At 41.2% G+C, this 27,587-nt stretch overlaps 1 protein-coding gene across 1 annotated transcript; it reads left to right on the top strand.

Annotated features, from left to right (window-relative positions):
- The first annotated feature begins 1,370 nt into the window (after nt 1-1,370).
- Nucleotides 1,371-27,171, top strand: LOC115113962 (aryl hydrocarbon receptor repressor-like). Its single transcript, XM_029641897.2, has 8 exons — nt 1,371-1,503; nt 2,682-2,863; nt 20,489-20,622; nt 21,431-21,520; nt 23,554-23,689; nt 24,016-24,149; nt 24,404-24,606; nt 24,959-27,171. The coding sequence occupies exons 1-8, from the start codon at nt 1,439-1,441 to the stop codon at nt 26,001-26,003; spliced, it is 1,989 nt and encodes a 662-aa protein (XP_029497757.2). The 5' UTR covers nt 1,371-1,438; the 3' UTR covers nt 26,004-27,171.
- The last annotated feature ends 416 nt before the right edge of the window (nt 27,172-27,587 follow it).

The raw sequence follows: 27,587 nt of genomic DNA on the forward strand, positions 1-27,587 counted from the left end.
CATGTAAGTGGGACATTTAGGGGAGCGGTTTTATTATATGCAAGAATATTAGCATTTTTGTCATATGAATTGCCACTGGTTCTAAAGAAGTATTACTACAAAATTATATTTTCTTATTGATGACAGAATATTACACACTGAATAACATTATTTTTGTATTTTTTTAGGAAGGATTTGTCTTAAGAACCCATTGACCCTAATTCTGGGGACATTCATGCAGTGTTTAGGCATAATTCTACTGTCCCCCTCGTTTGATCTCGACGATGCAATACATTGAATAGACTTTAGCATAGCCTAGATGCACGCACACACTATTTTAAATAAGTTATGTTTAACAGAAGTTCGTTTACATTGGCTACAATAGCACTAGCTCATAGACTCTATTCTCCATTAGTACATTATTGGGCTACAGTAGCACATCCAATGACAATTGTTACATATTTATTCCAGAACAATTGGCTACTCACCCTGTTTTTAATTTGGTGTCTTGTACCCTTCGCTACGTATGAAAGTGAAGTTACATTTTTTTTAAATGTGAGAACATGAAAATGTTGGCTATTGTCCTCCCGGAAAATTGCTGTGGCTCTTTCCATTCCTTTCCAAACGTCAAAATGAATGCTAATGGTGGATATAACCTACATTAATACTATTTCGTTTGTAAATGAACGTATTCCATTATATGTAAATATTAAATGAATATCCACAATAAGAGACCATCGCTCACTGGCTTAAACTCTGAGAAGTGCGAAACTGCTTGTGGGTCCCAGTCCTGAAGAGCATCCCGGAGAGTTGCGTGCGAAGGGCATGCCAGGTCATTGGGATGAATCCGCCACCTGGAATTTAACGCCACCCAATCGGGTATATAACATCAACCACATCCCTGACAAGAAGACCGCCGACTGATAAAGCACATTTACTGAGAGCTGTATTGTATGCATCTAGTTGAGTTTTTTTTGTTAAACTTTATTCACAAATTATACATTTACGGTGCTCTAGACGGTTGAGGACTGCCTATTAACTTTGATTTGTAAATTGATTGGAACAGCCTTTAGGTGAGTTGTTACATTTGTATACAATATGCTTGCTAGTAGATGTGTTAATTTTAAAAAATGTATCAGCAAAGGTAATTTCCCTTGAATCGATGGTTTACTATGCCTACGCTTAGGCTACTACGCATAACACTTTCCCACGCTATTATGCCATTGGTCCCGGAATGTAAACAAAGGTATGCGGGTGTTGTGAAATAACGGGATGCTAAATTAGTTTTTTCATTGTGGCAGCTCTTGCCGTTGTTTATTGTGATATATGAATGAATAAATATTAAACACTAATCCGTATTGTTGCTTGAAGGGGACTTGCGACCTCTTTATCATAATATGCCCTTTGTGTAAGTTTTGTCTTCTTGAGACCAATAATGCATTCATGTTAATTGACTCAGATGATGATTCCACCTGGGGACTGCTTATATGCTGGGAGGAAGAGAAGGAAGCCCATCCAAAAACAGTTGAGTACCACTACCAGATATTGTCACTTATGTATTGAATGTTTTATTTGATTAATTAAATCATAATTGACCTATCTTATCCAGCTATATGATTGGAATAATGCAACCATCTATTTCTCACCTGTTGCACACTACTGATCATGAATTAATGATTCTAATTGACATGTGCAAAAGTTGTACAAAAGTGACTTGTTACTACATTCAATAAAAAAATTAAAATGGTATTAATCTAGGCAAGTCAGTTAAGAACAAATTCTTATTTCCAATGATGGCCTACCAGAAGGCAAAAGGCCTCCTGTGGGGATGGGGGATGGGATTTAAAAAATATATATATAATACAATTATAGGACATAACACACATCAGGACAAGACTACATAAAGAGAGACCTAAGATGGCAGTAACACATGACAACACAATAGTAGTCATGAGTTCTTAGAATCAACCTATTTGATCTTAGTAGTTCATCTCACATGAAATGCATACCTGTTGGTTACATGTGCAAACTAAAATATATTCTATAATGACAGTAACCTTGTTTAAAGTCTGGCATTGATAGACATTCCACACATTTGTAAATTAATTGACAAAAATAATTGATGTTCAAACATAGGCTACAATTTAAACAGAGCATCAAACCCAAAAGCATTCATTGTTATATTGTGTTTATTTCCAAGGGTATTTGGTTACACTTTGAATTGTGGTGCTAATACCATGTATTTACATTATTACATTGGAGAGTAAGATTTGGTACAGTACACCTGTTATACCAGTTTATTTGATATAGTTCATGCTCATCTGTGAGCATTTGTGTCTTCAGCATTATTCTGTTGAAGGACCTGCTAGCTACAGCTACAGAGCCTTTCCTCTTCATTATTTAGTCATTGTTGTTTTTACATTTTACTCAAGGAATTGACTGTTTCTCAGACCCCACAGACCACCCCTGACCATTCTCAAAATATCCCCTTAGACATGATACAGGTTCCAATAACTATTGATTAATATACCAGAGGAGACTATATGTCATTAATGCATGCTTGCTTATTGAATAAACCAGTCATCATTGGGGAAATAGCACTGTATTTTTGGCCTCAGGAGATTGATCTAATACTTCCTAGATTGTTTATTTTTCATAACATCAATTAACCTTGCTAAATGATTTGGCTCTGTATCCGACAGAAAACAGACAGCGGCCAGCCAGAAGACCAATCCGTCTAAGAGGCACCGTGACCGTCTGAATGCAGAGCTGGAGCGGTTGGCCAGTCTCCTACCCTTCACCCCAGACATCATCTCCAAACTGGACAAGCTCTCAGTGCTGCGCCTCAGCGTCAGCTACCTCCGGGTCAAAAGCTTCTTTCAAGGTACAGACAGCACAGCGTCCCCATGTGGTGCAGTTACACCCTATACAGTCAGTCTCTCGTGACAGCAGTTACACCTTATCGTGACAGCGAGCATGCAGGTTTTGGCCCTGAATGCTAAGATTACAACCTACACTGTAGTATGAAAATGATTTATTTTTACTGCAGGATCTGTTGTATATTAGATGTCACACTTTATGGTGCACTAGTGTACATTCTATATCATATGCATACAGTACTGTGCAATTCATTATCACAACCTTACAAAGTTTATTTGTTTTTATAATGAAAATATTGTTTTGTACACTTGAGTTGCATCACATCCACTGTGCTGCCACACTTATTTTACCCTAGTGCTGTTTCCCTGTCATGAAGCTATAATTCTGTTAACATTATTAATGAGAACATTTAGACAACATTTAGACAGCTGAAAGAATGTTATTTATCACACATGGATCAAAGTAGAAGGGTGGTATGAATCATCAGGCTGGGTGTAACACATTCAGATAGCTAGATGGTCATTAGATAAGAGCTGAAGTTTCTGAAGTAGTGCTGAACTAGGTTCTTCATGTGCTCTGCTGTTTATCTCATGGACCGCTACAGCAGGCATACAAGACATCACGAGCCTTTTGATATTTTCACCATGCACACTCCTACCTCTCTCCTACTTTTCTACGTATTTGACAAGGTTTACTACATTGAGAAAATGAAAGTGGAAAACATGACCAAACAGATATTTTACCCATGCATGCATGACGCCACTGTGACACCCTTGATCATTCAGCCAGTTTGTATTGGATTAACATGCCTGGTAGCCTATATGAACTATTGCAATATACTTATATGTTGGTTAAATGTACCTTCTTATTTTTTTCTGTGTCATTTCCAGTCCCTTCTGTAATTAAATATGTTAGGTCAAGGTGGTGTTGCTACATGTGTTAACTTAATTGTATTATCTGATTCAGAACAGGTTTTGACTGAAATGGCCATATGTTAAATGAGGTGTCAGCCATCAGCTATTTATGACTTCTTTGCAATATACTGTACATCTTTAAAGCTTTTAATTGCATCAAAGGCAAAGCTCATACTGGAGGTAGCTTACCTGTTTTGAACAAAAAGGATAGATATGCTATCTAATGATGGAAATTAGTAGCTCTGCTCTTTTCACTAATGTCAATAGCTACAAGCTTAAAGTAATTGTATTGTCCAATTGAAATCTCCCATCTACAGTTACAGCAGAACAGAAAACAAATATTAAAGCATTTTCCCTCATTAGGGATGTAATGAGCTTGTCTCTTTCTGTGGCCATGCTGGAGCTGGTGGGTATCTTTGCATGAATAGTCTCATGTCAATAATTGTGTAGATTGGCACTGCACAACAAAAGGCGTGAGTGGCAGACCCCAAACCACTAAATATTTTGGTCCATCAAGGACAAGCTGAGAGCACAGCATGCAGCAGAGCGAAATCCTTTGTTGTCCCAACACTATTGTTGGACCGTTGTCGGGCACAATTATGCTCAAATTTGATCATCCAGTACTCAACTCCCCGAGTTGATCACCAAGTCTGATTTTATGACCCCTGGATAAGACTAAATGAACCACTACAAATATTGGTTAAGATTTGACCCTCAAACACAAGAATATATTCCAGTTTCAACAGGTGGTTGTTTTTTTATAGGTTTTTAGCACCCTACAAACCTTCAAGTTTAGAGCAGATGTTATTTACATAATGCTGTAGCTGTTACACCACTAACACAGGATGTGTGCCAGAACTGTGGTTTTCTTGTTTTTCAGTCATCTCTCATTTTGTGTGCTATTTGCTTAGTACATTTGTGAATAATCTTGATGACGTATCTCATTCAGTTTACACAGTGTGTGAGTAAGGGGGATCGATGCTGTTCTTTTAAAGGATACTGTATACGGATATATCATATATTATAAACTGGGTGGGTCGAGCCCTGACTGCTGATTGGCTAACAGTCGTGGTATATCAGTCCGTATTTCACGGGAATGACGAAACATTTATTTTTATTGTTCAAATTACTTTAGTAACCAGTTTATAATAGCAATAAGGCACCTCGGGGTTTGTGTTATATGGCCAATATACCACGACTAAGGGCTGTATCCAGGCAATCCTAATTGCGACGTGCCTAAGAACAGCCCTTAGCCGTGCTCTGGATAAGAGCGTCTGCTAAATGACTTAAATGTAAATGTAAATGTACAGTGCCTTGCGAAAGTATTCGCCCCCCTTGAACTTTGCGACCTTTTGCCACATTTCAGGCTTCAAACAAAGATATAAAACTGTATTTTTTGTGAAGAATCAACAACAAGTGGGACACAATCATGAAGTGGAACAACATTTATTGGATATTTCAAACTTTTTTAACAAATCAAAAACTTAAAAATTGGGCGTGCAAAATTATTCAGCCCCCTTAAGTTAATACTTTGTAGCGCCACCTTTTGCTGCGATTACAGCTGTAAGTAGCTTGGGGTATGTCTCTATCAGTTTTGCACATCAAGAGACTGAAATTTTTGTCCCATTCCTCCTTGCAAAACAGCTCGAGCTCAGTGAGGTTGGATGGAGAGCATTTGTGAACAGCAGTTTTCAGTTCTTCACACAGATTCTCGATTGGATTCAGGTCTGGACTTTGACTTGGCCATTCTAACACCTGGATATGTTTATTTTTGAACCATTCCATTGTAGATTTTGCTTTATGTTTTGGATCATTGTCTTGTTGGAAGACAAATCTCCGTCTCAGTCTCAGGTCTTTTGCACTCCATCAGGTTTTCTTCCAGAATGGTCCTGTATTTGGCTCCATCCATCTTCCCATCAATTTTAACCATCTTCCCTGTTCCTGCTGAAGAAAAGCAGGCCCAAACCATGATGCTGCCACCACCATGTTTGACAGTGGGGATGGTGTGTTCAGGGTGATGAGCTGTGTTGCTTTTACGCCAAACATAACGTTTTGCATTGTTGCAAAAAGTTCAATTTTGGTTTCATCTGACCAGAAACATGTTTGGTGTGTCTCCCAGGTGGCTTGTGGCAAACTTTAAACAACACTTTTTATGGATCTTTAAGAAATTTCTTCTTGCCACTCTTCCATAAAGGCCAGATTTGTGCAATATACGACTGATTGTTGTCCTATGGACAGAGTGTCCCACCTCAGCTGTAGATCTCTGCAGTTCATCCAGAGTGATCATGGACCTCTTGGCTGCATCTCTGATCAGTCTTCTCCTTGTATGAGCTGAAAGTTTTGAGGACGGCCAGGTCTTGGTAGATTTGCAGTGGTCTGATAATCCTTCCATTTCAATATTATCGCTTGCACAGTGCTCCTTGTGATGTTTAAAGCTTGGGAAATCTTTTTTGTATCCAAATCCGGCTTTAAAATTCTTCACAACAGTATCTCGAATGATGCTCTCTGCGCTTTTAACGGACCTCTGAGACTATCACAGTGCAGGTGCATTTATACGGAGACTTGATTACACACAGGTGGATTGTATTTATCATCATTAGTCATTTAGGTCAACATTGGATCATTCAGAGATCAAAAGTTTGCTTAAAAAAGGGGCTGAATAATTTTGCATGCCCAATTTTCAGTTTTTGATTTGTTAAAAAGTTTGAAATATCCAATAAATGTTGTTCCACTTCATGATTGTGTCCCACTTGTTGTTGATTCTTCACAAAAAAAAATACAGTTTTATATCGTTATGTTTGAAGCCTGAAATGTGGCAAAGGTCTCAAGGGGGCCGAATACTTTCGCAAAAATATTGGCCATACCACACCCCCCGGGCTTATTGCTTAAATATATGCAATTTAGCAGACGCTTTTATCCAAAGCGACTTAGTCATGTGTGCATACATTTTTATGTATGGGTGGTCCCAGCGGGAATCGTTGTAAGCACCATGCTCTACCAACTTAGCCACACAGGAGCATAATTGTAAACCCTATGTTCCTCCTTTTTGTCAGCAGCTGTGGTTCCCCTTGCCAGGTTCCATTCACCAGGCCCATTTAAACATCACACACTCTTGTACGGTCTTCACTGCTGATCGCAATAAGCTCACAGAGTGGGTAATAGGATTGAGGCATGCACTTCACTTCATTGCAGTGAGCTCAATCAAAGATAAGAGCGCCTGCTAAATGACTAAATCGTCAATATAAAACGATAGAACTAGTAGAAACTACACGGCTCACTGTGGTTTCAGGTATGTGTCCTTGCAGGTAGGATCACAGTGTCAATGGTAAATAATACCATGGTTCTGATACTGCCTGTTGCACATTCATCATGAAAAGGCTTCTCTTTGATCAGACTAGAAAAGGATGTGATGGATTCATAAGAATCCCCAAAAGTCCATAGAAATAATGTCATTTTCCATGCTGCCTGTTCCTAAAGTGTTACCTGAAGCTTGATGTATGCTGAGCTAAACCCAGCCTTAAATGGGTGTGTATTTCTGTGACAGAAATACAGAGTAATGGGGGAAATGATCATGAAAGATATTAGGAAGCTGTGATGTGCTCCAGCACATGAGGGAGTAATTGTGCACTAGTGAAAGTGTCAGGGAAGGCATAGTCAGATCAGAGAGTTAATGAATGCTCCACTTTCTCCCGAGTACATCGCGTGACTGCTCCCTGGCAAGGCCCGGGGCCGCCCTCAGGGCTCATTGTAATGCTCAAGAAAGAAACGTGTACCAAGTGCACTATGCCACAATGTTGGGTTTTACAGATCAGCTTTGCTTGGTCGGAATCTGATGCCTTCACATGACACGGACGATGCTGTGTGTGAATATGAATGATGGCTTTCAAATGTGATTATTTTTTGATTTTGTTTATGATCTATCACGTATTGTAAACACAATTTGAATTGGTTATAATCAAATAATTATATACTGTACCTAAATTGTTGAATCAGATCCGACTTTCAGGGAATTATATCCCAGATGTGGCCAAATTAAGTAATTAAAATGAAGCTAATCCGTATTTGAGGCGCTGCCAGGTGAGTGGATTTGACCACGTGAAAGCAAGAGAGGTAGACTGGGTAATCATCCATAACCTTTAAATGCTCTTCTGGAAACACACTGTATGTACAGAGTGATAGTCTTCATAGGGAAATGCAGAAAATGTTCTAGGTTTGATTTAATGACATTGAGAGTGATGAGTGACAGGGTTTTGAAATGTTATACAGTTGGTACAAAGAGAGGCACATTTTGAAGTACCAATGAGAAAGCATTACTTTAATGTAAAACCTTTTGGTGTAAGTACTGTTAATGCTTTGAATTGTAGTGTTTCACTCTGCAGTCTGGTTACAGGTCCTTATTTCCCATTCCAGTTACATGTAGTGTTTATCATCAAGGGGCTAAAATGGAACCAGTAAACAGAAGAGGTCTTGAGTTCTCCCATCTCCATGTTTACTGGAGGGCAGAGTGTTACACTGCTTTTTGGCAGCTGCAAAACCTTCTCTGGCAGATTCCCTTCAGCTTGCGTGCAGATCGGGGAAATTCCAGTTCCCTCTTGTTTCTAGTCATCATGTTTGAATAGACTGTTTTCAATACGGATCAGAAACATTCCTTCCAATGGATCCAAGCAATTAACTCCTGATTCTAATATGGGCCAGGATCATTTACAATCATATAGCTTTTCTCAAATCCCATTTGTTGTTACACTTAATCCAGAAAGCTATTGTTCACTTCATTTGTTTTTAGAAAAAGGGTACAATTAATTTAGCTTGTTCTGTTTGTACCACATAATTATTATCATTAAAAATGATTATCATTCTTTACAGATGTCATATTATATCATATAGTATGTACAGTATGTTTGATCCAGTGAATGTATTTTTTGTATTCTTGCTGATATTCAGTCACCAGATTATCGGTTAAAGTGTTCAATCAGCTCAAAGGCGATATTCACGGAGTGAAAATATATTCTGGTTTGTCTGCACGCAATAGCGTGAGGTAGTGACCCCAATATGTCATAAGGCAGGGGCACTACTCTTGGTCTTCTTGCACAGAGACTGCAGGTGCTAACTGATTTGGCACAAGACCTTTTGTCTAAACTGTGAGATCATAAAAAACATTCCAACAGCTTAATCTCTAATCACACCCTCTTAACAAGCATTTTCACCACTGATATTGTGATGCATTTTGGCATGATAACAATGAAAGCTGCAAGACAACAAATGTATGTTAATGGAAACAGACAAATAGACAAATGTTCAAAAGTGAAGATGACAGGGGTTGATCCTCTGTAATAGCATACAGTAGTAGCATACCATCTTCAGGGCTTCTAGTGTTTCAACAGACATGCTTTTCTACAACAAATCCAACCGCTCTTCGGACTAGTCACTCTACCACTTGTCACTTCTTATACAACTCTATCGACTCAAGAACGTAATCTCTGATCCCCCCCCCCTCACACAAAGGCTATTGTCACCAAATTATTTTCATGTGAACTCGCACTCCAAGCTTTGTCTATAGCAGTACTGTCGTTGATCATCAATGCACTAGACATGATTTCATGGCACAACATAGCTAGCACACACAGCCCTGCGTGACAGGACCATAAGAAAACACAGTCTGTTTATTAATGACCCCCTCTCTCTTTTAATCTAGGGGTTAGAACTAAGAGGATAGCTAAACTTCTCACCAGCTCTGGCGCCCTCGTGAGACAGACGCACAATTGCTTCCATCAGCTTGGGTGTCACTTTGGCCTGTAACCTAATTGGTGTTGGAAGAGCTACCATTACTAGGGATACGTTGTCCATCTGCAGACTGCAGGACAGCACCATATGTCTAGACGTGAACAAACCCCTGAAAACTGAAAGAGAAGATCTCGGACTGGGGATTTAGGCAGTAACAATTGAGTTGAATTAATTGGTTAATTAAGCTTTTAAATTAGGTAGGTATATTATGGTAGTTACGGTAATGTGTAAACAACAATGATATAATTTCATAAGATGTAGGTTCAACATGGCTGTGAAAGTAAGTAGTCTTATTTGGATTTCAGATTTCGCTCCTCAAGTAACTTTACTGATGTTTATATAGGCTACTCTTTATTTTTGAGATTTAAAAAAAATGATTGAACCTTTTATTTAACTAGCCAAGTCAGTTAAGTACAAACTCTTATTTACAATGACGGCCAAACCCTAACCCGGATGATGCTGGGCCAATTGTGCACCGCCCTATGGGACTCCAAATCAATGGTGTGGTACAGCCGGGAATCGAACCAGGGTCTGTAGTGACGCCTCTAGCACTGAGATGCAGTGCCTAAGACCGCTGCGCCACTCTTCTTGAGATTCCCAGTGATTTATCCTCTCCTCTGCAGCTTATTTATCCTCTCCTCTGCACCTTACTCTGACCCTCTGAAGACTCGCATTACTGTAGTAGCTACTCACAGTAATGTCAATCAGCAAGGGTGAAATGTCGCATGTTGACGTTTATTGGGATGAGTCTAGTCCTGTAGGCAGAACTGAGTGATTTCCACTATATGGGCCAGCTGCAAAGTAAAAATTGGATATATTGTAAAAATTAAGGGAAAAAAATGTAAGGTTATGTTTAGGTTTAAAATCAGATTTTACGACTTTGTGTCTGTGCCAGCTAGTGACCTCTGCAGAGCTGCCTCCAGAACAAGATTCATGACGAAAGACACTGACCTGCAAATCAGTCCTAGAAATGAAAACCTCCTCCCTGCCTCTCATCCAGTTCACCTCACAAAACCCAGTGATTGATACAAAGGTATCACTCAAAAATACAAGGACGAGAGGTGAAAATGTTTGCTCTTAGAGCCATTGAGGAGGAAAACCTCACAGTGTTAGTAACAGTAGAGCCCTCCTGATACAGGTAAGTACTGTAACTACTTGTGACTGAGTAATGACTTTTAGCCTCTTAGGAAGTCGGCACACGGTCTCTTTAAGAGGCTCTTCGTGTAGTAGTGGTGTAGTTAAGCTCACCAGCCGAGCAGTTGCGTGACTGCAGCAGACTGGGTTCTGACCTCAGAAACGGTTATGAAAACGATCTGTAGATCAGTGCAACGAGTAGAAGACCAGCCCTGCAGAAATGAGTGACCCTTATTGCCTTTACAGCACTACACAGAGACCAGGACATATGTTTTTACAGATGTTAATTAAGATTGATTCACATACCCAGTCTAGAGGTGGTATGGAGCAGGAAGCTCCATTGACTTCAATGTGAGTTATTATACTGTACCTTTCTTAAAAGCTTTCTATGACATTTATAGCGTAGTTAAGTCAGCGTTTAGAAGGTTGATATATTTATTTGGTGTCCATGATGTCATTATTTCGTATACGTTTTACCCCTCCATAGCCACCCAGACGTTTTTGCTTTGTGTAGTACTGCTGTATACATGTTCCAAGCCAATGAAATTAAAGAATTAAAGGCTCTGGTCTGAATGCATTAGTCATGGCATTGCTTATGCTTGGCAGCTGCATATTCCTCTTGTCTAATTCACTTCTCTACCTCATTACTCTACTGGCAGATGTGTTTTAGAGAGAAATGCTCATGGGCAATTGTTATTAGCCTCTACATTTGCTGGTTTGTATGACAATCTTTTGAGATAAATCTTGCTGTTTTATACATTTACATTTACATTTAAGTCATTTAGCAGACGCTCTTATCCAGAGCGACTTACAAACTTACAACTGGGTCTGACAAGACAGCGTGACAAGGTCAATTGAATGGTATCAGTCAATATGGGGAGGGAGAAACCCTGTGTATTCTGCACCAGGATCAGGGAACTCCTGTTGTATATCGGACACCACTCGGACATGTTTGCAAAGGTAGCCCCATTACCACCAGACAAAATGGCGGTAGCACAGTATCTGTATTGGCTGGCAATGACAATGAAAGGTGCACATTGCTACAGTGTACTAGTAGAACACTGCTTCTATGGTATTATGTAAAGGGTTTATTCTACATGGATCTGTTCCTACATTTGAAAGTTAACAAAACACTTAGTGTAGAATATCTACATAAATTCAGCAATTGCGTTTTGCTTATATTAATCTGTAGGCTATTGACCTATTCAAAGGTAATTTGCTGTCATGTGATTGCTGTTTTGTTTCATATTGTGTTCGATTGTTGCATTGCTTTAATCAGGGCATCCTTGTGAATAAGACCCAGGTATCAATGAGAGTATCAAATTTGGTTAACAAAAAATGTAATGGCTTATTTGCTGCGTGTGGCCTATTTGATCAAATAGATGTTTTGTGATGCTTAAGTTGTTACAAGTGTACTGATATGCCCTGTCTTTGTCTAGAATGGCCCCACCTGATCTTGTCTCCTCCCAACTGCCTTCCATTTTTGAAAACATTTATTTTCATTGTTAGAGTGGTCAGTTGAGTATTTTTCTTTTCTTCTGTGGTATAGCTAGGGCTTTTCAGTCTCAAACGCCCGTGACCTTTGAATGCGTTGGGGGCGATGAAACAACAGAGCCCTACTTAATGAAGGGACGCAAAGAGGGCGGAGGTGCGAATTGCACGTGAAGTTAGGCAAAAGGCAGCATGATTTGTTGACATTATTGTAATCCAAACCCATCCTTAATTTACTCGTTGTGACGCACTGAGGTTCCAAACTGTTTTAAACAAGTCTGACTTTATACCAACATTATTTTATTTATACTTTTTAGTCAATTTTGATACTAGAATAAAGGTTTCTGACTCACATCGATGCCACATTGGCCATTTTCAAGAGATTACTTGGTTTCAGGGGCAGTCGCTCTTTAAAGGTCAGTGGCTTTATGTTGGATTTGATTAAATGCCCAGTGCAGTCAACAATGTGATTTTCCTGTGATTTATATACACTGAGTGTATAAAACATTAGGAACACTTGCTATTTCTATGACATAAATTGATTAGGTGAAAGATATGATCCCTTATTGATGTCACCTGTTAAATCCACCTCAATCAGTGTAGATGAAGGGGAGGAGACAGGTTAAAGAAGGATTTTTAAACCTTGAGACAATTTAGACATGGATTGTGTTTGTGTGCCATTCAGAGGGTGAACGGGCAAGACAAAAAAATGTATGTGCCTTTGAACGGGATTTGGTAGTAGGTGCCAGGTGTACCGGTTTGACTGTGTCAAGAACTGCAACGCTGCTGTTTTTTTTTTCACTCAACAGAGGTTGGAACAATATTGTGAAAATTATGATAATGCCCTTTTAGCATAAGAGCTGTTTGAAAAGACCCGGCCTGAATTTATAGCCTGTTTGGGTGGGATGGAGATTTGGCCTGCCTGGTGACATCACCAGTTAGTTCAGTTTCCCCCTCCCCACTCAGACCAATCCCAGACAGTCCAAACAAAATTGCTTGAGAAGCTATTTTAGTTTCTTTTTAACCATTTTAATTGAAAACAATCACAGTAAGGTACTTACCCAGGAATGATTTAATGTTGAGATGAAAACTGCTGCATTGGACCTTTAATGCAAGGCGGGACAAATACTTATTGAAAACACATTCTACTCAACCCCGGCTTGCTTTTTTGTGTGCTCAGTTTTATTTTGCATGCAAGCAACCATACAGAACAACACATAAACCAAGATTGGTATTAAGATTATTTTCGGCTCTTCTTTATGACTCCCATGATGTCACTTGGCTTTTATGCAATCTGCTCCTTGGCTAAATGGCTGTCTCTCAAACATAAAACCTATAACAATGGCATTATATATAGTTAATGGAACAACTACGAGGGCCTGCTGGCCTGGAATACTGAAGACTGATTTCCAAAGTGGAATGGAATTGAGGGTATATCATTTGGGTAATTCTACACATAGATCACGAATAGTTCCAAAACCTACAAAGGCATTATTTTGGGGGTAGGTGTTCGTTGCTCTCCTTGATTCATTGTCAGTGGATTAAAATGATTGCCTTGAATCCAGGATTGAGAGTTTTTTTCCCCCTTCAAAGTTTGGAGGTAAAGAGTCGTTATGATGGTCAATGTTAGTCCAATCACCATGGTTTCTGACATCTGAGATTGGTGTTTGTAATTCTCATGTTTATAATATTACAAAAATATGTTGTTTTATAAAAAGATCATGAACCAGAGCATTTGGGCAGTGTTGTCATTCCATTCCCACCGACACTATTTCCCCTGCATAAACACACATCTGGTTGTAAATGTAACGTTGACTGTCTGTCAGGGGAGTGTCTGGGTTTGATTAGCATGTAATCTCCCATCAACAACAGCCCCAGCAGTGTATCCCAGGGAGGGAGAGAGTTGGTCCTTTTCAATATATTCTTTACTAAAACAAAAGATAAAGATACAGTTTTGTAGCTTTCATGCTGTAGGTATATCTATCATGTCAGAGTCGGACAGCTGTTGCATCAGGCCAGATACAGTATATGAGAAAGGAATGTGTATTTGGAACAAAACTTTTTCTGTGGGAAAAAATACTATTTTCAACCACAAATTGAGATATTGTTGAAATTAACAATGAACTATGCAATTCTTCAGTTCAGCGACATTACTTAGTGGTCCTCTGAGTATTTTTACAACTACCTGTAGGAATTTGATTTGACTGTTGCTAACTGTCCTCACTATTACAACAACGGCTCTATAACTGAAAACATTCTTGTTGTATTTGACTCTTTATTTAAAAAGATACGGCATTTGGATGTGCAGCATGCCCCTAATGGTAATGAAGCTCGGTTTATGGACCTTTTGTTTTCATGTGTTCCGTGTCAATGTGTGAAGTAGCAGACATCTGCTTTCCTTTTAGACCCCAGATTTAAAGATTCTCCCCACCATGTTTTTCCAGTCAAGCACTGAAAGCTGCCCAGGCTCCAGTCAGTGGATTGCGTGTAAATTACAGTATGTATATGTGTCAGTATATGAGTCATTGTCTGCTGTGAAATTCTCCCCATTTGGGCTCGGAAACACAGCACAGGCGTTGAGTGCCATGAGGGTGACAGATTAAAATGTCTGAACACTGTTGGGTCTGTCACACCGCAGGCTTTTAACCTGAAGTGTTCAGGCCTCATTGACCATGTCAGGGCCTGTTGTGGAGTGATGCTGCACACCACAGAACAGTGTTGGGATGTTACTGAAAGAGAGCACGCTCAGAGCCAGGCGGGAGGCGAGCAGGAGCGGGAGCCGCCGGAACCCCCCTCACGCAACGCCTGGGATTCCGTGCAGGGGAAGGATTTACACGGCACGCTTTGGGAGTCCCACAGCTTCACACTCTCTTCCCCCCCTTTTACCTACTAATTCCCTGCTCTGTTATTTTCAGTTCCTCTCCCCATTCTCGATAGGAAGTATTTACTCAGCTGACACAAAACAGGTGAAATCACACCCACACATTCTTCTGTTTCTCTCACACTGGTACAGCAGAGGCAATAGTCATGCAATGATGTTGCTTGCTATCTCTTTTTTTTCTTCACTCTATTTCTTTCCTCTTTGACTTATTCCCAAAGAACAAAACACTTTTGAGTTTCCAAATCCCCTATTCTTATATCGCCAGGTAGTTTTGAACTATTCTGGGGTGTTGGCTCAGGTCAGCAATGACATAGTTGAAGCTAGTGGGGAGGGGTCCGTTGTCTGATGGTAGACAATTCTTCTGCTACTCAGCAAACCGCTCAGACAATCTTACAACCGCTTCAATATTCATATATAAAGGATGGTATTGTTTTTCAGACACAGTCAACGTGTCACTAAGTCCTGGCACAGAAACTGTGGGATCCAAGCTTGCTTTTAACATCTTTAAATGGGTGGTTTGTATTCTCACATTTTCTAGTTTGACCTCAACAGTCTCACCATGTTAACATTCAGCTGAATTAAGTCTGGTCCACTAATAACAATTCCTTCATTTTTATGGTCTGTGGACAATTGACTTTGTCCTCTTTTGTTTCTGGTGAGAGTCTGCCAGTATAGCAGCAGTGACCATCCCATGTCAATAGTCACCAGAGGGACATTTTGGCAAATAAGAGTACAACATCCAGCCATAGATACTGTACCTCTTTAAGACTGTGTTACTATTGGAACTTCCTAACACAAGTGCATAATTAGTTTTCCTGCTATTTCCTCCAAGGCAGCATCACATCAACATTAACATGGATGCTATTGCTAGCTACAGTCGTTTGACTTACAGTACCAGTCAAAGGTTTGGACACACCTACTCATTCCGGGGTTTTTCTTTATGTTCATTATTTTCTACATTGTAGAATACTAGTGAAGACATCAAAACTATGAAATAATACATATGTAATTATGTAATAACCAAAAAAGTGTTAAACAAATCAAAATATATTTTATATTTGAGATTCATCAAAGTAGCCACCCTTTGCCTTGATGACAACGTTGCACACTCTTGGCATGCTCTTAACCAGCTTCATGAGGTAGTCACCTGGAATGTCCATATTATTGCAAGAACTGATCATTTGTTTTTCAACAGGACAATGACCAAACACACATCCAGGCTGTGTAAATGCTATTTAACCAAGAAGGAGAGTGATGGAGTGCTGCATCAGATGACCTGGCCTCCACAATCACCCGACCTCAACCCAATTGACATGGTTTGGGATGAGTTGGACCCCGGAGTGAAGGAAAAGCAGCCATCAAGTGCTCAGCATATGTGGGAACTCCTTCAATACTGTTGGAAAAGCATTCCAGGTGAAGCTGGTTGAGAGAATGCCAAGAGTGTGCAAAGCTGTCATCAAGGCAAAGGGTGGCTACTTTGAAGAATCTCAAATGTTAAATATATTTAGATTTGTTTAAGTAGGTGTCTCCAAACCTTTGATTGGTACTGTATATGTCATGCTATTCTGAAGTCCTAAGCAGTGGTTGCCTGCCCGTGCCCACACCCCACAGCCTGGGAGTGATGGACAGAACAGAAGGAATGGCTGGTGATGTGAGTGGTGGTAGGTAACTGTTGGCTTGCCACTCGCCACTGCTTGACTCTATCTTCAGTCGGTCGTTCCTTCCTCTCCACAGCTACACATCCCTTCTTCCCTCTATCTATCCCTCCCCCGCTAGCAGGTGTATGCCTCTGCCTGATTGCTGGGTTGGTGGGATATTCTGTGGCCTTATAGGTGATGTGTAGTGTGGTGGATGCTGGGATCCATCCAGCAGCAACCCTACCCCTCCTACCCCAACCCCCACGCACCACTCCCAGATCCCCCCTTCAGGCTTGCGTGTTGAAAGCTGCTGTTTCTATTGATAATGGAGAGCCAAACCTCCAACTGGAGCACGTGATAATGAAATCATGGCCTGGATTAGCGTGCTGATTTGCCCTGCAACCGATCCCATGAGGAATCCTTGTGATGAGTCGGATTTCCATGGACTGTGGAGGGAACATTCATTAGAAATCGTGTCACAGGCAGACCGATGAAGTCAACTCTATCTGCTTGAATCACGCCATGAGACAAGCTATAGAGAGAATAAACTACGTGGAGTAGAGGGAATAGCATCCAGGCGATTCAATGTCAAAGTCAATTTGGGTGTACTTTCAAAAGCTTCAGTCTCCTGATGAAGAGTGATTGGTGCTGTGATGTGGTTAAGAACCAGAGCCACTTTAGTGGATTCCGTTGCAAACACATCAGTGTATTAAGAACTAGCAAGCACACCATGTACTCTTCGGTTGATGGTAATAGGTCCATTTTTGGGCATACCTAGTTAACTAGTATGGCTCCTCTCCATCTCGTGTAACAATGCGTGTGTACCTTTGACAAAGATCACTCCCTCCTTATGATCCATTTGATCATACTTATTGCATACAGTCACAAGCAGTGCTTAGTGTTCATCTCATACAACCTACTGAATAAAACAACATCTAGAACAGATACAGTAGACACTCATCACAAGCCTCTGAAGGAAGAGTACAGTAAACGTGATTAAAGAATGAAACGTCATCTGAATGATTTATGCCTTGCCCTTGCTGTGACTGTGAGGACAACAGAAGCAAATATGAATGACTCATTGTGTGTTTGAGGGCAAGTGTATTAAAGGAAGCTTGTGTTTACATTTCACTGGATCCGCTGTGATTGAGGCGTAATGATCATTGACTGTAACAATGGCACCTCTCCCATTGAGTTCCTGTGGTCAGTTCAAGCAGTTTGTCTGAATGTGGAAATGTCAAACCAGTGGTAATCTAACTGGACATATTGTGCAAACAATTTTCTCTTGTTTTCACTGGTTCTTCCAGATGAGGCTCAGATGCTTTGTACAGTATGCGGTATCATTATCTTAGGAAGGGCAAAGATGTGCGTGCTCTTCATCATTGCCCTCATATAAGTTGTGACCTCTTTGTTGTAAGTGAGCATTAACATCCATTGTGAGTGGAAATGATATTGAATGTGCCTTCTATGAAACATACCAAGTTGTCTGTAGTAATTCCCAGCAAAGCATATGCTGGCTGTTTCCGACCAATAGGGAATGGCTGGAAGAGGGGTTGTTGGCACGATTGCTATTACTACTATTCAGGTTTTTTTTCATATCATCCCCGGAGGTGTGTGTGTGTGTGTGTGTGTGTGTGTGTGTGTGTCATCAATATTTAACAGCTGTAGGTATTATGAAATTCTTTGTAGGCTAATGTAGCTTGCCATCTTACATGCAATGGCTTGAACAGGCGCCAGACCACTGTTAGGGATAGGGAGGAGATTGACAGACGTTTTAGTTGCGTGACAGTGTCACCTCAGCCAGCCAGCTCCTACTCCCTCTCTCTCCCCCTCTCTCTCTATCCATTTCTCCCTTCCTCTCTCTAGTGATCCTGACCTGGATTTCCTGGTTTAGTCATGGAGGGGGCAGCCAGGGAGCCAGGAGGGTGGGAATACGCTAATGAGGTGGCTTGGGGCCAATTCCCCGCCCATTTTCCTCCCTGACCCCCTTGTGCCGCTGGTGAATATACTGTATCTTTGTGCTGTGAACACGCAAAGGCTGTCAGACAGCAGGGACTCTCACACGCACTCTGGGCACAGTCACTTCTGCTCTGTGCTCTCCCTCCCTTGCCGTCCGGAAGATGCCACAGGACAGAGAAGCAGCAGAGCGGAGCAGGAGCAGGGGCAGCCTGGTACTGTACTGCCTCTCTCCCCTCTGTGGTTCCCAGGGAGACAGGTGTAAACACTGTCTACACAGAATGCAGGATCCACACACCCTTTAATCATAGCTTGAAGAAAAAGGGAGATAGGAAATGATGCTGTAAAAAAAAAGTGAAATAGCTCATAAACTGAAAATATGAACCCTTTAGGAACATGTCACCACAGTGTGTGTGTGTACTGTACTGCCTCTCTCCCCTCTGTGGTTCCCAGGGAGACAGGTGTAAACACTGCCTCTCTCTGGACTCATAAACTGAAAATATGAACCCTTTAGGAACATGTCACCACAGTGTGTGTGTGTACTGTACTGCCTCTCTCCCCTCTGTGGTTCCCAGGGAGACAGGTGTAAACACTGCCTCTCTCTGGACTCATAAACTGAAAATATGAACCCTTTAGGAACATGTCACCACAGTGTGTGTGTGTACTGTACTGCCTCTCTGCCCTCTGTGGTTCCCAGGGAGACAGGTGTAAACACTGCCTCTCTCTGGACTCATAAACTGAAAATATGAACCCTTTAGGAACATGTCACCACAGTGTGTGTGTGTACTGTACTGCCTCTCTCCCCTCTGTGGTTCCCAGGGAGACAGGTGTAAACACTGCCTCTCTGGACTCATAAACTGAAAATATGAACCCTTTAGGAACATGTCACCACAGTGTGTGTGTGTACTGTACTGCCTCTCTCCCTCTGTGGTTCCCAGGAGACAGGTGTAAACACTGCCTCTCTCTGGACTCATAAACTGAAAATATGAACCCTTTAGGAACATGTCACCACAGTGTGTGTGTGTACTGTACTGCCTCTCTCCTCTGTGGTTCCCAGGAGACAGGTGTAAACACTGCCTCTCTCTGGACTCATAAACTGAAAATATGAACCCTTTAGGAACATGTCACCACAGTGTGTGTGTGTACTGTACTGCCTCTCTCCCCTCTGTGGTTCCCAGGGAGACAGGTGTAAACACTGCCTCTCTCTGGACTCATAAACTGAAAATATGAACCCTTTAGGAACATGTCACCACAGTGTGTGTGTGTACTGTACTGCCTCTCTCCCCTCTGTGGTTCCCAGGGAGACAGGTGTAAACACTGCTTCTCTCTGGACTCATAAACTGAAAATATGAACCCTTTAGGAACATGTCACCACAGTGTGTGTGTGTACTGTACTGCCTCTCTGTGTGTGCATATTGCAGTAATGAGTTCATATCAGTATGAATTGAAATCTGAATTGTGAGAATTGTTCTTTTGGAATGGAGAATGTTACCTTTTTAATGTACACTAATCGTCTGATATATAGTTCATTTTTATTTCACCTTTATTTAACCAGGTAGGCAAGTTGAGAACAAGTTCTCATTATCCAATTGAGACCTGGCCAAGAGAAAGCAAAGCAGTTTGACACATATAGCAACACAGAGTTACACATGGAGTAAAACAAACATACAGTCAATAATACAGTAGAAAAATAAGTCTATATACAATGTGAGCAAATGAGGTGAGATAAGGGAGGTAAAGGAAAAACATGTTTTTTGATTACTTATCATACACTCCACATCTACAGTAATAAACCTGTTAGTCCCTTGAAAGTTGTCTTTTTTTCTCTCATCCAGCCATCCAGGAGAAGCCATGCAGAAAGCACATCATGGAGTCGCCTGTGAACCACCAGGATACCAGGAAAGAGAGCCTGTCCATGGGGACCCCGGGGACCAGCAGCAGCGTGGTGGAGAGTGACCTCTTACTGGAGGTGAGACAAAGTGGAGCAGAAGGGTCAGGTTGTGGTTTGTCCTCCCAAGAGATCACTGATGAGAGTACTGATAGGGCTGGAAAACAGAAAGGAATGGGACATCATAGTCTTGTGCCCAGTTGGTGAAAGACTAGCTTAAGACTAACAAACCATAAATACAACATGTTCATTAAACAGAATTAAATGCAGTATGCCCTGACTGTGTTTTTTCTTAAAAGACACAATAAATACAATTGTTGAATGAAAAAATGACACAAAGTTGAATTTAGCCACATTGATTATTGAGGCTGACTTGAATTAGACGGGAGGTGACAGGGCCTGCCAAGGAGCAGGCCAGAGTCACGACAATGTCAAACACATCAGCTCCAGCACCAGCCAACACAGGGAAGTCAATGAGGAACTCTGTGTGTTGTTTCCTCCCGTTCTCCCTGTTTTTCTCTTCAAATCAGGAGGCATGAAGAGAAGATTTTGTATGTTTCATTCTGATATCCATTCATTATCGGAAATAAACATTTATCAACAAATTACTCATCAATCAAGTGCAACTGAAGTTTGTCCCCTGTGTGTTCTTAGTACACACATACAGTATGAATGACATTTATTATTGAAGTTTTTTAAGGCAAACAAAACATTGACTTTGGTAATACTGAAAGTGTTGGAAAAGTATAAGAAATACAGAGGACAAATATACAGAACATTTTCTGATTCAATTAAAAGAGATGATATCCTGAATTCATGTTCAGACATTTAACATGACTGTTAATGCCGTTGTGTATTAACATGTGGGCCTGTCTCTTGTCTCTTCTAGTCCCTGACTGGGTTTGCCTTGGTGGTGAGCACAGATGGGTTGATCTTCTACACCTCCACCTCCATTGTGGACTACTTGGGCTTTCATCAGGTATGTTTCAATCACACCTTGTATTCTCAAAGTCATGATAAATCAGAATTTACTTTGCTACTGAGGGTCAATGATCAATCAAGCCGTAATAAATGTAGTTGAAGTACAGTACCATTGTACAAGCCTTTCATAGAAAATTACACTCTGAAGAAACATTATACAGCATTGTAAAACTGTTTTATAGTAAACCACCAACAATAGAAAACATAACAAAATTGACATAGAATTGTTTTTTAATACAAGGCCATGCCCTTTTAGTAATTAAATTAAACATAACAGAAATCAAACTGTGGTTGAATGAAACAGATTCATATGACCAACCATGTCAAAAGTTGAAAAATAGCCAATTGTGTAGTTCACTGGATTTTAACAACATTTATTTTGTTCTAGAAGCAAACAGCTGGAATGTTTCCATTTAATTTACTTTGCAAGTTTGTAACTGTCTTTTTTGAGTGAATAGCTTTCTATTAGGCCTAATTAAAGCTGGGGTTTTAACATGGGAAGGAGACTAAGGAGACAGTGATCGTTCCTCTGATGGGAATTGAGATGGTGTTGCTGTGTGTTCAACAAGCGGTGCGCTTCACAGGGCGCTTCACAGGGAGCTTCACAGGGCGCTTCACAGGGCGCTTCACAGGGCGCTTCACAGGGAGCTTCACAGGGCGCTTCACAGGGCGCTTCACAGGGCGCTTCACAGGGCGCTTCACAGGGAGCTTCACAGGGCGCTTCACAGGGCGCTTCACAGGGCGCTTTACAGGGCGCTTCACAGGGCGCTTTACAGGGCGCTTCACAGGGCGCTTCACAGGGCAAGTGTTCAAAGCGTTGCATGCAAAAGAAGCGGATATTATGGGAAGGTTGAATATATTAGTGGGAGTCTGTCGTTTTATGAACAGAGAATATAGCTGAGATGGAAAAAAGAGAGGAATTACAAGTGTGGGCTGGGGTTGCAGTGTTTTTCATCAGGATAGTGTTGCGTCTGTCCTCATACAAGCAGCTCTAGTGTCACGCAAAGCACAAACAAGGCAGCGAGGAGGGCCACCCATCATCAAACTAACTGAGGAGAGGGGAGGTCGGAATCTATATTATACATGCAAACTGCAGGGAGTCATAACTCATCACTCACCGATTCAACTGTTGTCACCAATTACCCTGCTGTGATACACATTGTATACAAGTCATTACTTAATGCTTTCACTATTTACTCCTCAGTTTTATTGATTTAAATCATCATTTATAGATCTTTGAATGGCAAACAGTTAAACAAAGCAGTTTGAAATGACTGAACACACTCAGTAATGATGACAGCACAGTTACAAGCTCTTTATACATTCTGACTTTCCGTTTCACATCTAAGCTTTTCTTCTACAAAAACAATTATTTGAAAAAAAAGGTTTATGCCATGTTTAGAATCAAGATCTCCCACATAGAGGAAGGGATGCTGATTGAACCGAGTCTGTCACAGAAGGTCCTCCCTCCCTCCCACACCCTGCTGTTCAGTGGTGGGAAACCGAAAAACAGAAGAGTTCAGTTCTCAGTGGGCTCGCTGCAGGCTGACACTTGCGGTGTCTGTCTAGAAACCTCCATGGCGTCTGACCATAGATGTGTTTCACCCGACCGTGACACAGGTTAAGTGGGGAGGTCAATGCGTTGACCAAACACAATGGACGGGTAACTGGGGGTTAATTGGTTGGAGGGCTGAATGTTTGATAACTCGTTCCTCCTTTACCACTGCTCCTCCCCTCTCCTCCCCGTCTCCTCCCCTCTCCTCCCCGTCTCCTCCCCATCTCCTCCCCGTCCCATCTCCTCCCCGTCTCCTCCCCATCTCCTCCCCTCCTCCTCCCTCCCCGTCTCCTCCCCGTCTCCTCCCGTCTCCTCCCCGTCTCCTCCCCATCTCCTCCCCGTCTCCTCCCCTCTCCTCCCCGTCTCCTCCCCTCTCCTCCCCGTCTCCTCCCCATCTCCTCCCCTCTCCTCCCCCTCCTCCCGTCTCCTCCCCGTCTCCTCCCCATCTCCTCCCCTCTCCCTCTTCTCCTCTGTAGACGGATGTGATGCACCAGAATGTTTTTGATTATATCCATGTGGAAGAGCGGCAGGAGTTCAGAAGACAACTCCACTGGGCCATGAACCCCGGGACCCAGGGGGCCTCCCTGGACCAGCACTCAGCCACAGGAATTGGTGTGTAGGTCATTTCCATCAACAGAACCTTTGTCTCTCTGTGGAACTGCTAAAGGATGCAGGAAAGCCCCTCATGATCACATGCAACTTGTCATTTACATTAGTTTCCATTCATGACCATTTTGTAGAGGGACAAAGGAATTAGTACATTAGTTGCTGTATACAAGACACAGAAAGAAAGAAAGGATACTGTATTTTATTTGTAATTTGCAATACTATCCTAAACCCCTCACTGTAATATTGGTGGTTAGGACACCAAAACAAATTTAAAGTAGAGCGTTTATTACATAGGTTGTACTAACAAAAATGCTGTGGCTGTCCTGTAGGTGATGACTTTGTGATGAGCAGTCTCTTCCATGCCCAGGAGCCTGACGGTGTTCCTCTAGAGCGCACCTCCTTCCTCACGCGCTGTTTCATTTCCCGAGTCCGTTGCTTGCTGGACAGCACCTCAGGCTTCCTGGTGAGTGAGTACCTTGGCTCGCACAAGTACCTGACAATATCCACTCTTTTACAAACGGCATTAACCGTTATGCTCCACACAGTATGGAGTCAGTTCTGATTGGTCTATTCAGTAATGTATGTGCACTTTCTCCTTGGGGGTCTAGGTTAGGTTACTGTTACTGTAAAGCACAAATACTGTGAAGATATCTGTTGACATAAAAAGGGCTTTATAGTTCACTTTGATTGTTTGATTGATTTTTTAATGTTTGGCAGAGCATGCAGTTCCAGGGCAGCCTGAAGTTCCTGCAGGGCCAGAAGCAAAAGACAGACTCCGGGGCACTGCTGCCCCCCCAGCTGGCCCTGTTCTGTGTGGCCGTGCCCCTCATGATTCCCTCCATCACAGAGCCGAAGATGAAGAACACGACGATCAGGAACAAGAACAAGGGCCCCGTCATCCCCATACCAGATAAGCACAGGTAAGCAGTACTGTGGGAGTGGTGAGCATGGGGAGAGCTGAGCAGTGAGCATTATTTTTTAAATACTGTGTCTGTCTATATCATGGTTTTACTAAACACTTTTTGAAGGAGCCAGGCATGTACACCATTTAGCTTACAATCAATTTACAATTTAAGACACATGTTTATTACAGCATCAGTTTCAGAATCCAATCACTGGGTATGCTGAATTCAGTCAAATTACTACTTCATACTGTAAATGTACACAACTAGAAGATTAAATAATGCATACATGACCATGGATATATTTTCCTTAGCCATTTTCCTAAATAAAGGAATGCTGTCTGTCATCTCTTTGTTTGTGTTCCCACAGTGACAAGAGGCATCGAAACACCAGAGGTTCATGTGACAGCAGTGACTTATTGCTTCTGAATTGGTCCAGCAGCTCTACCAGAGACCCCTGCCACTATACCCCATGGACACCCCTCTCCAAAGACGGCATCAGGTATAGGAACAATGGTTACTACACCCAGGAGCCCATCAACTTCTGCCTGTCTTCCATGGGTGGTGGGCCCAAAGCTCCGAGCGTGAATCATCCATGGGACATCCGCACCGGGTCCACCATAAGAAAGGGCCCCAGCAGCAGCTATATACCATGCAGACAAGGCAAGTACAACAACCTGGGGAAGTCTGGAGCTTACAGGATGTCTCCAGGATATCATGCTAAAAGACAGGATGCCTCTCAGAACAAACTGTACGGAGGCCTCCACAGCCCAGAGGCGGAGAGCTTCTGTGAGGACGGCATGAAGGCAGACAACAACTACATGGGCGGCCATCTTGACTGTTACAATGGCATGGTGTTGCCTGAAACAGCCATAAAGACAGAGCAGGACTCTGACTCTGAGAACGGTTGCAACATCTACAGCATGCCCCACAACCTAGCCTGGGTGGGGAATGAGAAGCGCTACAGCATGGCCTACTCAGAAGAACCACAGGTGAAGTCGGAGGCTGACTACTATGACCAATACACCACCTGCCAAAGGAACAAGTCCAACATGAGCCCAACGCTCAACGGATACCACAAATACTTATACCCAGTGGGGAGCAGGGCTCAGAAGGATCATAGGATACCTCACTCAGACCCTCTGTGTAGCAGTCAGGGAGCAAACTGTATGGTCAGCAATGTGTATGGGAATGGTACTGTGGAGCATAAAGGCTACATACAGCAAGACAACAAACTGAACTACGAGTTCAGGAATCATCTGGTCCACTCTATAAAAAGGGAACCCATGGACTCACCTCCTTGTTCTGACAATGGACATGACATTAGCCAAATACCCCTGCAGAGAAATATGATTCACAATTGTGCATTGAATGATATTGTACACAAACAAAACCCATATATCTACATGCAATGAGGTCAATGGAAAATCTCATAAACCATCTGGGCACCACCTTGCTTCTTTATTGTATTGATGCATAATATGGCAGGGTGGGTAGTTATTTAATAATAGGTGAACGCACCAATTTGTAAGTCGCTCTGGATAAGAGCGTCTGCTAAATGACTTAAATGTAAATGTAAATGTAAATCTCAGGTAATCAGCAGTGTTACAAAGCAAAAATATATGGAAGCAAGGAGAGGTGTTTTAATAAGGACTCTGTACATAAGACACACAAGATAAATATAACTTTTCTTCAGATTTACAGGACCAGTCAAAAGTTTGGACACCTACTAATTCAATGGGTTTTCTTTATTTTTTACATTGTAGAATAATAGTGAGGACATCAAAACTATGAAAGAACACATATGGAATCATGTAGTAACCAAAAAAGTGTTCAAATCAAAATAGATTTGAGATTTTATATTCTTCAAAGTAGCCACCTTTACCTTGATGACAGCTTTGCACACTCTTGGCATTCTCTCAACCAGCTTCATGAGGTAGTCACCTGGATTGCATTTCAATTAACAGGTGTTGCTTGTTAAAAGTGAATTAAATGAATTATTCTTTGATAGGTTGAATGTATGTATTATTTTAACAGTGAGTTTGTCATTTTTGTTTTAAAGACAGTGTTATAAATTGAGATTTAACAAAGCGTCACTTAACAGCTATTTACACACATTAATGTCTAAGGCGGTATCTGAACATAATAATGTCCAAATGTATTGCACAGCAATACTGTTCATTTATGTTCGTGGTCCATTGTTATATTTGTACATTTTTGTAAAATTGTAGTACATTCAAAAGAAATGTTAGGAACTGTAGTTCTGTTTTATGAAGCCAATGTTTTATTATATTTTGAAAAGATTGAAAAAAAATACAGTATGTGAAATTATGACATGTTCCCTTACATATTCCATAGCTGCATAGCTGCAACATTTCTACAATTTCTATTATGCTGTTTTTAAAATAAAAATCTGTAAATTAATTTCTTTCTTTCAAAGCTATTCTACAAATTGTAATACTTTAATTGCAGACTTGTTTCTAAACAACTTTTGGTAACACTTTTTATTTGTGTATTTTTTATTACTGGTCTGAAAATTGACCAGCCCTTCTGGCATTTGCCCAGATGGCCAGTCCAACCCGACATGAGTGAAACAATAAAAGATTTGTAGTAATACAGTGTAACAATGAATTGATACAACAGCCTGCTTGTTGCACTGAATGCTACATTTTTCAGGAAGGATTACAGTCATACAAGTTTCGGATATCAATTAAATTCAAAAGGCATCTAACATAGAATATTACACTATTTAGCACAATAATATCATAAAACGGATAATACTCTTATCAGTGTTAGAATAAACGAAATAGTATCTGTTTTATAATTTCACTGTGCCAAAAAAAATACAATTGTATGTTAGATGCCTATTGAATTGAATTGATGCTGGATGCCGGTCTAGAAAGCAATACTATTTATTATGAGAATGTGTCTGCATTTAGTGCTTAGTACAGTTGGGGAAATAAAAACAATTGTATGCGCCTACACATAGTAGGGATCAT

The sequence above is a fragment of the Oncorhynchus nerka genome, linkage group LG9b (genome assembly GCF_034236695.1).
Source record: "Oncorhynchus nerka isolate Pitt River linkage group LG9b, Oner_Uvic_2.0, whole genome shotgun sequence".
Classification (NCBI taxonomy): Eukaryota; Metazoa; Chordata; class Actinopteri; order Salmoniformes; family Salmonidae; genus Oncorhynchus; species Oncorhynchus nerka.